This window comes from Mauremys reevesii, linkage group 2 (genome assembly GCF_016161935.1).
Source record: "Mauremys reevesii isolate NIE-2019 linkage group 2, ASM1616193v1, whole genome shotgun sequence".
Taxonomy (NCBI): domain Eukaryota; kingdom Metazoa; phylum Chordata; order Testudines; family Geoemydidae; genus Mauremys; species Mauremys reevesii.
This window is the reverse complement of record NC_052624.1, coordinates 149,868,347-149,882,995: the sequence shown is the minus strand read 5'-3', so window position 1 is coordinate 149,882,995 and position 14,649 is coordinate 149,868,347. Positions and strand designations below refer to the sequence as shown.

Sequence of the window (14,649 nt, the reverse complement as noted above, 5' to 3'; positions counted from 1 at the left end):
AAGCAGGGCATGGTCTCAGATACTGCAGAGTTGGGGTAGATAGATAGATAGATTAGATAGGTGGGTAGGGTTAGATAGATAGATTAGATTAGATAAGAAGGATATCAGTGTTGTAAGTGGGATCCTTGCCTTTGTATTTCTATGGTGTATTTGTGCCCTGTGTATCATTTTCCCTCCACAACCTCTTCACTCCAATGAAACAGTAAGAAACTTTATTTTTTTAAACGTCAGGAATAGCATAGCCTCTGCTGGAAAAGAAACTGCTGGAGCCCAGGCTGCAATGGAAACAATAATAAGCTAGCTGTACAGACATGCTCTTTGAAACACAGCTTGCCTTCGTTCAGGCTGCCAATTTGAAGTCATGGTAACGTCCTGCAAGAAGGCGGATTGCACAGGAGAGAGATGAACAAGGTGTGGCCACCCGCTGCACACGCTGGAAAGGAGAACCTGAGAAGAGGGATTTCCTGGGGTGAGCTTCTTCACACTGCACAAAGGGCCTGAAGGTGAGGACTGTGAGCAAAGAGAATGACCCAACACTGTTATGTAGAGGGGAAAATGCTAATAAATACACAGGGATGAACAACTTTTTGTTCTGGGCATTTGTGCTCTTTAATTTTGTACCATGCTTAGATACAAAGGGGAGAGGCACTACACACAAATGATAGCTAGCTAGATTATTTAATTATTATTTGCACAGTGATAACACCCTAGGAGCCCAATTCATGCACCAGGAGCCCACTGGGATAAGTGTGGTACAAACACTGAACGAAATAATGGTCTCTGTCTCCAAAGAGTTTACAATCAGTGCAAAGGAATGCACACTGGAAAAAATAATCCCGACTACAGATATATAATAATGGGTAGCTGTTTCCACTAAAGTAGCTGTTACCACTCAAAAAAGGCATCTTGGAGTCATTGTGGCTAGTTCTCTGAAAACTTCAGCTCAATGAGCAGCAGCAGTAAAAAAGACTACCAGAATGTTAGCAACGACAAGGAAAGGAATAGAAAATCAGACAGATAACATCATAATGCTACTATATAAATCCATGGTGTGCCTGCCTCTTGAATAATGTGTCTAGTTCAGGTCATCTCATCTCAAAATGAATATAGTGGAACTGGAAACGGTTCAGAGAAGGACAACAAATATGATCACAGATACAGAATGGCTTCCAGAGAAGGTGAGAGTAAAAAGATTAGGGCTGTTCATCTTAGAAAAGAGAAAACTGCAGGGGGATTTGATAGAGGTCTATAAAATCATGAACGGTGTGGGAAAAGTAAATAGGGAAGTGTTATTTACCCTTTGCTACAATACAGAAACCTGGGGTCACCCAATGAAATTAATAAGCAGCAGGTTTAATACAAACAACAGGAATGCACAAAATGCAATTAACCTGTGGAACTCAGTGCCATGTGATGTTGTGATGCCCAGAAGTATAACTGGGTTCAAAAAGGATTACTAGATAAATTCATGGAGGATAGGTCCATCAATGGCTATTAGCCACATGATCAAGGATGTAATCCCATTTTGTGGGTGTCCCTAAACCAGTGCTGTAACAAGGGTGAGGCAAGTGAGGCACTTGCCTCAGGCGCGCAAAGTGGAGGGGCGCAGCTCTACAGCAATCAGCGGGGCTTTCGGCAGCACCTCTACTGCCGCTGCTTCTTCAGCTATGGGTCCCTGAGTCCAGGGCCGGCTCCAGACTCCAGCGCGCCAAGCACGCGCTTGGGGCGGCATGCCTCAGGGGGCGCTCTGCCGGTCGCCGGGAGGGCGGCAGGCGGCTCTGGTGGACCTCCCGCAGGCGTGCCTGCGAATGCTCCACCGGAGCCGCAGGACCAGCGGACCCTCCGCAGGCACGTCTGCAGGAGGTCCACCGGAGCCGCAGGACTGGCGACCACCAGAGCACCCCCCGCAGCGTGCCGCCGTGCTTGGGGCGGCAAAATTGCTAGAGCCACCCCTGCCTGAGTCCTTCTTGGAGGGAAGGACCTGCTGCCAAATCGCCACTGCTGCTTCATTCATCCTTGGGTGGCAATACAGCGGCAGGTCCTTCTCTCCGACAGGGACTCAGGGACCTGCTGCCGAACTGCCACCAAAGAGCCTGGAGCCGGCTCTTGCCTCGGGCGCAAAAATTCCTTGTTACAGCTCTGCCCTAAACCTCTGACTGCCAGAAACTGGAGGGGAAGACAGAGGTGGATCACTCCCCTAAGGTAGGATATTGGTCACTGTAGGGCAGTACTTATGTTCTGAATCTAAGCTAGATACTGTAAATGGAAGGAATAGATGCTCTGAGGAATGGCTAGATAGGTGAACCCCAGTTGTAAGAGTCTCCATTTAATTGTGAATTGAATTGTGACTGAGTTCATGCCCTGGGTTTAGTGAGGGGGGGCGTCCTTTGGTGCTCCCCTTGAGTGATACTGATAACCCAACCCCCAGAACTAGGGAGAGGAGAAATGGATCCCCCTGCGGGGAAGTGCCTGGCTCAAGGGAGCAGGAGAGGCTACCCCCAGCCAGTGACAGCGGAGCTACTGACGGGTTATTTCCAGACCTGGAATCCAATGAGTCCCCACCCCTGTCAGGGCGTGTCCTGCCCTTTAGTGTCAAACCCAGCAGGGCTCGTGATTAGCCTCCCCGCCACACTCGAGAGCAGCGGACGCTACGGCCTCTGGAGCAGCGGGTGAGTGGCCGGTTCTCCAGGCAGAGCCCCCCGCAGGCTTGCTGGGAGTAGGGACCCGCCTCTCCCCCTGCTGCGGCTGGCGGCGTCCGGGCTCCCCAGCGCTATCGGGAACTCCGCTTTCCAAACGGGGTCGCGCAGCCAGGGCGGCTCCCAGCCCCTCTCCTCCCAGCGCTGGGGGCTTGGGGACCCCGATCCAGCGTTACAGGGGGCTTCGGGGTGGGGGCGCACCCGGGCCCCTTCCCCCTGTAATAAGCGCTTGGAGCGGCGCGCACAGCCCGAAGCGCTCTGCCAGCCCAAAGGGGGCTCGGGTATTCTCCCCCTCTCCGCTGGCCAGGCAGGGGCAAGGGCCCTGACGCGTGGGAAAGAGGAACCTCACTCAGAGACACCCTCCACCCACATCCTGCTGGAGGATGGTGAAAAGTTTGCTTCCCCCACGCGGCCGCGCACAGCTGCTGTCCCGGGAATGGCCCAGCCCGCCTGGGCTGCGGGGTGGCAGCTTGCGTTTGGCTAGGCAGGCGGCGGGGAGTGGAGGTGGGTGGGGAGAAGGAAGGAGTCAGCCTTCTTCCAGGTAGGGCACCCGCTGCGGCTTCTAGTGAGTTGTGTGTGTGAGGAGGGGCTGGAAGATGTCAGCTCTGGGAAGGAAAGGGGAGCTGAGGGCCAGATTCTGCTCTTGCTTACACCAGTGTGACTGTGGCATCACCCCACTGAAGGCAATAAAATCATCCCGGAATGACCCCCATCCAAACTGAGAGGGGACTGGCCCATTGCATAGGAAGCAGTTAATGGTGGCAGAGCTGGTTTGGAGGGTCTGTTTGAGGAGGTGGATATGGCAGACAAGAAGCATTACCTGTTAGGTTCACTCCCTCTGGGGCACCTGGCATTTGCCACTGTCGGTAGACCGGGTACTGGGCTGGATGGACCTTTGGTCTGACCCAGTATGGCCGTTCTTATGTTCTTAAGCAGTCAAGCAAATCCTGCATCTGCACTTCTAGGTAGCTGATCCCTGAGACTTTCAGTGTTTCCATTACAAACCGTAGGCTAAGCCCTAACAATGCTGTGGAAAGGGCAAACACAGTACCTGCTCTAATTCATTGATTTATACATTCAGAAAAATCTAATTATAGGAGTAAAATGCAGGTTTCTAAGTTTTGATGTGTACTTTTCTCCTTTAAAAGGGCTTGTCTCTATGGAGAAGTTATTCCGGAATAAGGCTGTGTGTGAATTTAAAGTACAATAGCTATTTCAGAATAACTGCCTGTGTGGACACGCTCTTATTCTGGAATGAGCGTCTGAAGGAGAGCTTTGTGTGGCTCTGAAGCTCATCTCTTACACCAACAGAAGTTGATCCAATAAAAGATATTGCCTCACTCCCCCTTGCCTGGAATAGAACAGAGTGTCTCACAGTAGCTATTCTGGTCAATTTCACTGTGCAGAGGAGCTGGTAAGTGTGTGTATGCCTAGGCCTGGCTGTGTGATTCAGTATAAAGTCAGAGATCTGAAACACACACCCTACAGCCATTCCCCTTAAAATTCTATATGCTAATCCTGTAGCTGCATCTGCTAGCATGGACTCTTGCATGCATGTTAAGTGGGGCTATGCTGGCATTGCAAGTTCCGGGGTTCAGCTCACTAGGGCCCCAATCCTGCAAACACTGAAGCCAATAGTCACTTTGACTTCAGTGGGACTGCTCATGATGGTAGAGCGTTAAGCAGGGACAAAAGCATTTTACAGGATCGGGCTTAGGGCTCTCGTAGAGCTGCAAATGTTGCCTTTGGTGATGAAACGATTATGGCATTCCTGATTATCGTTTGGGTGGGATAGTGAAGGCGGAATCTTAAAAATTCAGGCTGAACAGCAAAATGTCTGTGTTTGGTGGGAGGAGCTATCACATAAGTGTTCTGTTGGATTTTCTGCTTTATTTACCAGGCACCAAATCCTACTATTATTTTTCAGACAAATTTTCCATTGGGGCTGGTTCTTCTCTCATATCTATCTAAGCCATTAGCTTTGATCAAGACACTGATGTAAATCAGAAGTGAAAGTGAGAGGAGAACTGGTTCCATTAAGTTCAACAGGACAGAAGTTCAGTGGGAACTTTGACTGAATACAGGGCCAGAATCACAAATGACCTACACCTTGTGGTTTCAATTACACCGGAACAGAATGGATGGACCGTACTTCCATTTTGATTTGGTAGCACTTTATACCCATTTTTCACAGATGGAAATGGTGAATCAGGCCCAAAGTCAGCAGGATTTGCCCTCTAATTTTTATTTGCTTCAGGCCTGACTCAGGATCATTTCAGACGGAATTAAAAATCATTCTGAAGGGACTCTAGCAACCTGTTACAGACCAAGTTAGATTCCAGGCAGTGTCTCTGTAGGTTTCAAAAATGCATAATAAACTTCAGTGGGAGCTGTCAGGAGCAGTTAGTTGCCCTAGATCGTGTGGGGATGTCTCTGCCTTGTGCTCTTCGTTTGTTTGTTTTTTTGTCATTTATTTTTAGGTTGTCTTCCCTTCCGTCCCTTTGTCTATATGAGAAAAATTCTGCTTTTGTTATTTCCTCTAGTCAATTTGAACACAAGCATCTGTGTTACTCCTACTTCTGGATACAAACAACTTGAGCAGTACAGTGGAGGCGGAAAAACCTCCGTGGAACTTCAAAGTTGTTTTTTAATTAATGTCTTGCTAAAAGGGATGAAAGCAACTCAAATCAGGCTCTACATTTGGATTTTTAGTCTTGCAAAACCCCATGCCAATTGAAAATTTCCCTCAATTTACTTTTAAAATTCACAGAAATGTTCACTTAAAACAAAAATCAACGCTTCCTCCCTGAAACATTTGCAGCCCAGGGACACTTGGCCAAAGTGAAACTGACTCCATTGGTTCCTCTCCACTTGCGCAATGAAAAATAGATCAAAGGGGTCAGAACAGTGAAAAGGACACTACGGGCTTGACTCTCCTCTGCTTTGCACTTTGTGTAGTCACATGCACCAGTGCAAAGTGGAAGTGGGTGTGAGTGTTACCAAATCAATGGTAGCAGTCTACACCCACTTTGTACCAATATAAATTACCTGCACGAGGTGCAAGTCAGTGGAGAATCAGTCTCCAGATACTAAAGGCACGTCTTCACTGGCAACGTTAAAGCGCTGCCACGGCACAGCGCTGGGAGAGAGCTCTCCCGATGCTCTAAAACACCCCTCTCTACGAGGCGCGTGGCTACCAGCGCTGGTTCACTGTTTATATTGGCACTTTACAGCGCTGACACTTCCAGCACTCAGGGAGTGTTTTTTCACACCCCTGAGCGAGAAAGTTGCAGCATTGTAAAGTGCCAGTGTAGACAAGCCCTCAGAGTGTAAGGTGAAGTCCGTCATTTGTAACTTCTTGAGTGGGTGGTCTATGTGCATTTAATCAATAGGACTTGGAGATGGGCTTTTTTTAATTCTGGAAACTCTGGATAAATTAATTCTCTTCTGTCCTGGGTTCCATTCATATATTTTCCACCTCATTCAAAAATCTCTGAATGTTTTTGTCCTGCATGATCATCGGTCCAGCCCATCTCCTCCTCTGCTATTGTCCATAGGCTCCCAAGTCCCATTTTCAAAAGTGGCTTGGTCACTTAGGGCCCTGACTCCCATGGTCTTTCAATGCAGTGAATGCGTTACATTGAAAATTGATTGGACTCAGTGTCCATGTCACTTTTGAAAATAGCACTTAGGAGCCTAAATGTACACTGCAAAAAAAATAAATTACAAAAAAATCTCACGACAGCAAATCTCAGAGCCGGGGTTAGCTGACGCAGACTTGTGCTATGGGGTTAAAAATAGCAGCATAGACATCCCTGCTCAGGTTGGAGCCCAAGTCTGAAACCCTGCGTGGTGTGTGGGTCTCTGAGCCCAGGCACCAGCCCAAGTGAGAACATCTCACTGCTCTTTTTAGCCCCATAGCAGGAGCCCGAGTCAGTTGACCCAGGCTCTGAGGCTCACTCCTGCGGGTTTTTATTTTTTTGCAGTGCAGACATACCCTAAGTCACTCAGGCGCTGTGGAAAATTGTACTTAGCGTACCTGAATGCAGCATGACCTTCCTTCTGTTACCTTCGTCCTGTCTTCTCCTAAGCTCTTCAGAGCTGTCTTTTTGGGGGGAGGGGGGGGGCTAGCACTTTGCTGGATGCAGCATAAATGATTCATTTAACAATGCAGCTAAGTGAGACCATAAAACTCTTGCAGTTACTTCTCATGTTCATCTGTCAACACATCTTTCCACAGAAGTTGGTCCAATAAAAGGTATTACCACACCCACCTTGTCTCTCTTCCATGGTAACTTCATGTGTAGTTCCACTGTGCCAAAAGAGCCATTACAAAGATGCTGTAGGCAACTCTGCTCCCACCCGAAGTGAGATGTTGTCTGCACAGCTTTGTTCAGCTAACTACCATAGACTGATTCTCCAACTGGAACAAGGGTTTTGCAACAGGTAGTATGCAATGGCTGGCCTGCATTTTCAAGTGTCTGCTGTTTTGGGGTGTTTTTTTTTTCCTGAGTGCCCAATTTGAGGCACTACTTGTTGCCTAATTTTCAGAGCTGCTGGGCACCTTTGCCTCTCATTGAAATTGGAGATATGGGTGTTCAGCACCTTTCAAATCAGGCCTTGAGAGAAGTTGTCTCAGTTGGAGTACCCAGAAGCTGAGACCCCCAAAGTAAGTGGACACTCAGGGGAAACTGAGGCTGAAAACATTGATCTCTCAACTTGTCATTGTCCAGGGACACCTTTCTGGGTCTCGGGTCCATGTAGAAAGACAAAATGGGAGAATTTTTTAAATGATGTGGAATTAATATTGTAACCTCCCCAGCTCTCGATAAACTGAGTGACATGATCATACATGGGTGCAATAATAGATAACTTACACTAATAAACATGGGAATGCCAAGATTGTCTGAATGGAAGGTCTAGAATGAGGGAAATGGAGACTGTCACAACACAGAATCCTAGAAGTGTAGGACTGGAAGGGACCTCAGTAGTCACCTAGTCCAATCCCCTGCGCTCAAGGCAGGACTACGTAATAGCTAGACTATTCTGGACAAGTGTCTGTCTAACCTGTTCTTAAAAACCTCTAATAATGGAGATTCTACAATGTCCCTAGGCAATTTGTTCCGATGCTTAACTATCCTGACAGACATTAGAAAAAACTTCCTAACCAAAATCTTCCATGCTGCAATTTAAGCCCATTGCTTCTTGTTCTATCCTCACAGGTCCAGGAGAACAATTTTTCTCCGTCCTCCTTGTAACAATCTTTTACGTACCTGAAAACTGTTATCATAAGGCCCCCAAGTCTTCTCTTCTGCAGACTAAACAAACCCAGTTTTTTCAATCTTTCCTCATAGGACATGTTTTCCTGACCTTTAATCAATTTTGTTGCTGTCCTATGGACTTTCTCCTGTTTGTCCACAGCTTTCCTGAAATGTGGTGCCCAGAACTGGATGCAATGCGCCAGTTAAAGCCTAATCATCACGGTTTACTCTTCCTTCAAGCTGTCATGGTCAATACTGTATATGTCTGCAATAACTATGGAACCTAAGAAGAAAGAGAACATTCACCTAGCTTTACATGGGCCAGATCCTCCACTGGGGTAAATCAGCCTAGCTGCATTGACTTTAATGGAGCTGCCACCAGCTGAGGATATGGGTTCTTATGTCCCAACTCCTAGTCTTTCCTCTTTGTAATTTAGTGTTTCTTAATAATCCGGCACATTGGGGCCTCCTTACTTCTCACAGACACCAACAAAAGTCACAGATGAATCAAAATTGCTGAAACAGCATAATCCCACAGCACTCCTGGGTTTGTAACAGTCACATGAAATGACTCCGGGGGATAATTCTGCTGCCTCTGCAGGAGCTCCATTGCACTCCAAGTGCAATTCACCATAAGAGTAGTAGCTCTTGACGTTGACAAGATGTGAGTTCTTGTTTAAAATGTGTGGGCCAAATTCTGACTCTTTTCCTTTTTCCCGTCCCATCAGCTGGAATAAGTGAGCATGGGAAAGGCTCTTTATAGCTTGTGATTGTGTTCGTTTATAGTTTTTAGGCTTCCTTAATTAAAACAGAAATAAATACGTGCATAAAAACTGGGCTCTGAAAAATGGCAAATAAACTGTCTATGGAATCGTCAAAGCTTTAAAAGCAAGTTCCAGCTGTGGGTTTTCATGGAATTATATATTCTAACTGCAACTAATCAGACAAAGTGTGTAGAACACTGAGCCTTTTAAAGGAGATGGTAATTAAAACCAGAAGGGTAAATCCTACACCTAAATACCTGAATCCTAAATTAAAATTTCTTTTCCAGATCTCTGGATAATTTAGTTAAAACTGAGCAAAAATTTTCAGCTGAAACTCTTTTTGGCAAAAATGTTCAGATTCGTTGACACCCAAAACATTTTGCAGATTTGTGTAGATTCTGCTGAATTGTTCGTTTGCTCCCTCTGTCCCCTCCCCTCAATCAGTTTTGAAATGAAATACTTCAGTCTTTTTGGTTTGAAACTATTTTGTTTCTCAACTTTAATTTTATTTTGTAAAAATTAAAAAACTGGTTTAAATTAAAATTGACTGGCTAAGCAGCAGTTCTGCATAAAAGGACCTGGGGATTACAGCGAATGAGAAGCTGGATATGAGTCAGCAGTGTGCCCTTGTTGCCAAGAAGGCTAACGGCATATTGGGCTGCATTAGTTGGAGCATTGCCAGCAGATCGAGGGAAGTGATTATTCCCCTCTATTCGGCATTGGTGAGGCCACATCTGGGACTATTGCATCCAGTTTTGGGCCCCCCACTACAGAAAGTATGTGGACAAATTGGAGAGAGACCAGAAGGGGGCAACGAAAATGATCAGGGGACTGGGGCACATGACTTACGAGAAGAGGCTGAGGGAACTGGGCTTGTTTAGTCTGCAGAAGAGAAGAGTGAGGAGGGATTTGATAGCAGCCTTCAACTACCTGAAGTGGGTTCCAAAGAGGATGGAGCTTGGCTGTTCTCAGTGGTGGCTGGCAGATAACAGAACAAGGAGCAATGGTCTCAAGTTGCAGTGGGGGAGATCTAGGTTGGATATTAGAAAACACTATTTCACCAGGAGGGTGGTGAAGCACTGGAATGGGTTACCTAGAGAGGTGGTAGACTCTCCAGCCTTAGAGGTTTTTAGGGCCCGGCTCGACAATGCCCTGGCTGGGATGATTTAGTTGGTGTTGATCCTGCTTTGAGCAGGGGTCGGACGAGATGACCTCATGAGTTCTCTTTCCAACTTCTATGATTCTGTGAAATGATGTGTTCGTTCAACCTACACCAGTATATTTTCTTTTCAAAATTGCCAGCAAACCCCAGCTCTACTTACAGTACCTTTCAAAGGAAGAGCTCAAAGAGTTTTGCAAAGCTTCTTGAGATTATTATCCAATTTTCTAGATGGGTAAATGGAGACACTGAGAAATTAAGGGCCAATGGGAGTTAGCCAGCTATGCATTTATGAAAATTCCACAGATGCCCATTGACCTCTTTAGATACCTAAATATCTTTAATAATCTGCCCCCAAAAGACCTGTTCAAGGTCACACAGTGAGCAAGTGGGAGGTGATGGGATGAGAATCCATCTGTCCAGACTCCCTGGCCTACACTTTAGTTACTTGACCATACACCTGAAGTAGCTAACTAGTTATTCTAGTTAATTCGCACGATGTGAGAGTCACCCCGGAGCAGAGGACTGAAACAAGACAGGGCAACTCTTACCTCCTCCAAACAGGATTTAAGTGATACCTAGGTCATGGACTTGTGCTCTGCCCAGGGCTGAATTCCACCCACTTGCTAACTTACAACCATGAAGATTCTCCCACTCAACCTAGCTGAGAGGGATTGCTAGGCTAACAGTGTTCCAGTGAGTTCTCCTCTCGCTCAGACTTCATTATTTGTGCAATATACACTCCAGTACGCTTCATTGCTAACTCTCTATCCTGGTAAACCCCAAGGGTCAGAATTAATGAATATATGTTTCATGACGCAATGCTTTTTGTTTAAATCAAGTTTGTTCTCTAGGTACTAACTGCGTGTTATGCTACAGATCTCCCATTATTTATTATTTGTACTGCAATTAGCGGCCCTAGTCATGGATCAGGACCCCATCGTGTTCAGTGCTGTACAAATCCAGAACTAAAAAGACAATCCTTGTCCAAAAGAGCTCGTTAGGGTGAAGGAAAGAGGTTGTACTGTAAATTGCAGGTATCAAAAGGTAGGATTGTCAAAGAAACCTAATGCAGTTAAGCACCCGACTCCCAGGTGAAATTTCATGTTTCTCTGGCAATCCCACCCTTCATATTTATCAGAAACCATCTTATGTTTAGAGTGGTTCAATCTGATATTTGAAGTCATGGATATCTATAAATATCCAAATGTGGTAAGTATCGCTGTAATTCTTAATCTGCTTTTGACTGTTAATAATAGTTGTTTGTTCAGTACAACTCGGATGTTAGTTGTTATCTCAAAGGTGAATGTAACCTACCGTAACAAGAATGTTGGTGGACAGTTACTGCCTTTTGCCTCAAAGAATGAAGCAGTTATGCTATTTCTTTACAGTGTCAGGAAGAACCAACCCCATTGATTTAAGTCACCTTTGGATAGAAGCAGAGAGGGCGAATTCTGTCAATTATTATCTAGGACGCTTCCTTTTTATCAACACTCCCTCTTTTTTTATTGCAGATAATCATCTGTTGGGTACCTTGACGTTAAAATATTAACTGAATACTATGGCAAAGGTGAGTGTGTTTGCTTCCAGGTACCAGGCAGTGCTAGGTAGACTCAGTCCCTGCATTGACTACATTTATCTGATCAGTGCAATTATATTTACTTAGATAAATGATGTAGCAAGAAGAGGCTAGCACTGCCTGACATAGTGGGAAGGACTCATTGCTGCCTACTTCCTCATACTATAATGTGGATTATCCTCAGTAATCTATATATCTACTAACGGCCAGGTCTTGCACCAAAATCAATGAGCTTTGCTGTCGGCTGGAAGAGACGTCAAGAGGTCACTTAGTCCTATGACAGTAAGCACAACAGGTTCCTCGGAATTCTACAGTTCCCATCCAAGTTGTATCCAGCTATTCATGGAAAATGCCTAAGCTTTTCCTGCCAAATAGCTCCTGTTTAGGCATTAAGGCCCAGATCCTCAAAGGTATTTAGGCACCTGTTCCCATTTATTTCAGTGTGAGGGAGTTGCCTAAATACCTTTCAGGATGTGGGCCTACTGGCCTTATGCATTGAGCATTGAAGTTAATGGAAAGACTCTCATTGTTCAGTGAGAACAGAAGCAAGCAGTATGAGTCAGTGGATCTGGCCCTGGATTGGGTGTCAAGATCCAGGTTCTAATCTCTCTGACATGATCAAGTCACTCCACCACCTCCCCGTGCCTCTGTTTCTCCATCTGTAAAATGGAAATGATGGTATTTGCCCACTGTTGTAAAAGTGCCATGTAGGAGCCTTACAGGGAATTGATTCTTTCATGGTGATATGGATAACTATTGATACTAAAGGGAGATGCCACAACTGGATTTAACAAAGGTGCCAGCTTGGCAGGCCAGGAGAATGGAGTCCTCTATTGAATTGCAGAACAAGTGCAGTGCAGGCAGCAGCCAGGGGTTTCCCATACCAATGTGGTTTAATGCTCAGTTGAAAGAGATGCCCTCCTAGGAGTGTCTCTCTTGCAGGGGGAGGCAACGGCTTAGGGCAGAATGGAAGCTTGTCTCTGCAGTCAAAAAAGCTAACAATGTTAGGACCCATTAGGAGAGGGATAGATAATAAAACAGAAAATATCGTAGTGCTGCTATATAAAACTGTGATGGGCCCGCACCTTGAATACTGTGTACAGTTCTTGTTGCCTCATCTCTAAAAAGATGCATTAGAATTGGAAAAGGTACAGAGAAGGGCAACAAAAATGATCAGGGGGATGGAACAGCTTCCATATGAGTAAAAAGACTGGGACAGTTGGGCTTGGAAAACAGATGACTGATGGGGGGTGGGGTATGATAGAGGTCTATAAAATAATGAATGGTATAGAGAAAGTGAATAGGGAAGTGTTATTTACGCCTTCACATAACTCAAGAACCAGGGGTCATCCAATGAAATTAATAGGCAGCAGGTTTAAAACCAGTACGCACGTGTTTTTTCATGCAATGAACAGTCAACCTGTGGAATTCCTTGCTAAGGGATATTGCGAAGGCCAAAAGTATAACTGGATTCAAAAAAGAATTAGGTAAGTTCATTGAGGATAGATCCATCCATGGGGGTTAGCCAAAGATGGTCAGGGATGCAACCCCGTGCTGTAGGTGTCCCTGGCTGACAGGCGATAGATCACTCGATAATTGCCCTGATCTGTTCATTCCTTCTGAAGCATCTGGCATTGGCCACTGTCACAAGACACATTACTGGGCTAGATTGGACCATTGGTCTGACTCAGTCTGGCCGTTCTTATGTAACCTGCTGTACGGCTAAATAGACTCTCACCTTATCTAAACACAGACCCTCTCCTCAGTTTTGTAGCTGGTCTCCCCTCAGAAGAATCTATATATAACTGGGATTTTTCATGTGTTCTTCTCTGGTTCGGTCTTTAATAATTGATGATCTGTATATTTAGGCTGGAAACCGGGGCACAATCAAGGCGGCCTTAGGCTTCAGTGCTGAGGAAGATGCACAGAAACTAAGGAAGGCCATGAAGGGGCTTGGTGAGCTTGTATTTATTTTTATGACTCTAACCCTCTCGCCTCGGAGTGCCAGCATCCTGCATGCCATACGGTTCACTAGAGCAAAAGTTTGGTAACTTGTGTTTCTCTACAGACTCCTGCCCCCCTCCGAGCAGGAGGTGGGGATCACCTCATCCAGTCATGAAATGCAGCCGCTTCTGGGGTGGAACAGGGCAGCTGTTATGCAGTATATAACACTACAAAGCAGCTTTGGCTCAATAATGAACACTATCCATATGGAAGGAATTTCAATTTAATACTATTTGAGCAGAGGGAATTTAAAGGGGCAGAATGTTATTCCCAGATTGGGAAAGGACAGCACTGCCTCCAATCCTACAGGAAGGGGGTGGAGTTTGTTTGTTTTCTGGATATTTGATCATGGAGAGCAGCTGAAGCCTACCTGTCTTACACTATAGTATCTCAGTGGCTCATTCACACATGGATAATAAATCTATCCCCACAACACTCTTGCAAAGTAAGGAAGCATCATTATCTCCTCTCTCCAGATGGGGGAACTAAGGCACAGAGAAGGATGCAGGGATTCCTTCCAAGGTCACCCAGGAAATCTGAGGCACAGCTGGGAACTGAACCCAGCTCCAAGCCCTGGCTTTAACTGCAAGACTGTCTTTAATCAGCCTGTGATTTGTCTCTCCTGGAACAGGATGCTCCCAACACCCTATTAGGGTACTATGTCAAAACTGCCTCTGTGGGAAGAGGGCTCTCTGGTAAACTGTCAGTGCCCACTTCTGCTTTCTTGGAGGTCTCCATCCAACTGATGGCTGGGCTTATGGGGTCAGACTGACTCTCAGCCCAAGGTGGCATGGCTGGAGGTCATGATAAAATGACTTGCCTAACAAGGGGAGCTTCTGAGTGTGTAACCCACTGACAAGTGAAAGTTATAGGGCGCCCTCCGTGCCCGATCCCCAGAGGATGGGAGTCAGTTACAGCCCCACCAAGGGAGCTTTGTCTCTTTAGAGAAAGCTGTAACACCATATGCTCTTTCCTTTGGAGGTTCCCCAGTTCAATCCCCGATACGTTGGCCAAGATGGTAGCCAACACATGTGGTCTAGTGCTAGTTCTCTAGTGCCATAGAAAATCAGGTTTTAGAAGGAATAAAAACGGTTTGTGTCACATCTGGCAAGTCAGCTGAGTTGCCTGCTTCAAATTAATACTTATTTATAATATTAACAGTCTGGCTGGCTTTCCGGTGTCTCCC

General features: G+C 45.9%; 1 protein-coding gene across 2 annotated transcripts in view; it reads left to right on the top strand.

Annotated features, from left to right (window-relative positions):
- The first annotated feature begins 260 nt into the window (after positions 1-260).
- Positions 261-14,649, top strand: part of ANXA4 (annexin A4) — a 32,208-nt gene continuing 17,819 nt past the window's right edge. The window contains exons 1-3 of one of the 2 annotated variants that reach the window (XM_039526179.1): positions 261-503; positions 11,395-11,450; positions 13,328-13,415. In XM_039526179.1, coding sequence (XP_039382113.1) covers positions 11,442-11,450; positions 13,328-13,415 — 97 coding nt within the window. In that variant the 5' untranslated portion in view covers positions 261-503; positions 11,395-11,441. Of the gene's footprint in view, positions 504-2,535; positions 2,670-11,394; positions 11,451-13,327; positions 13,416-14,649 lie in introns of those variants that run through there. The other variant, XM_039526178.1, reaches the window with a different exon arrangement.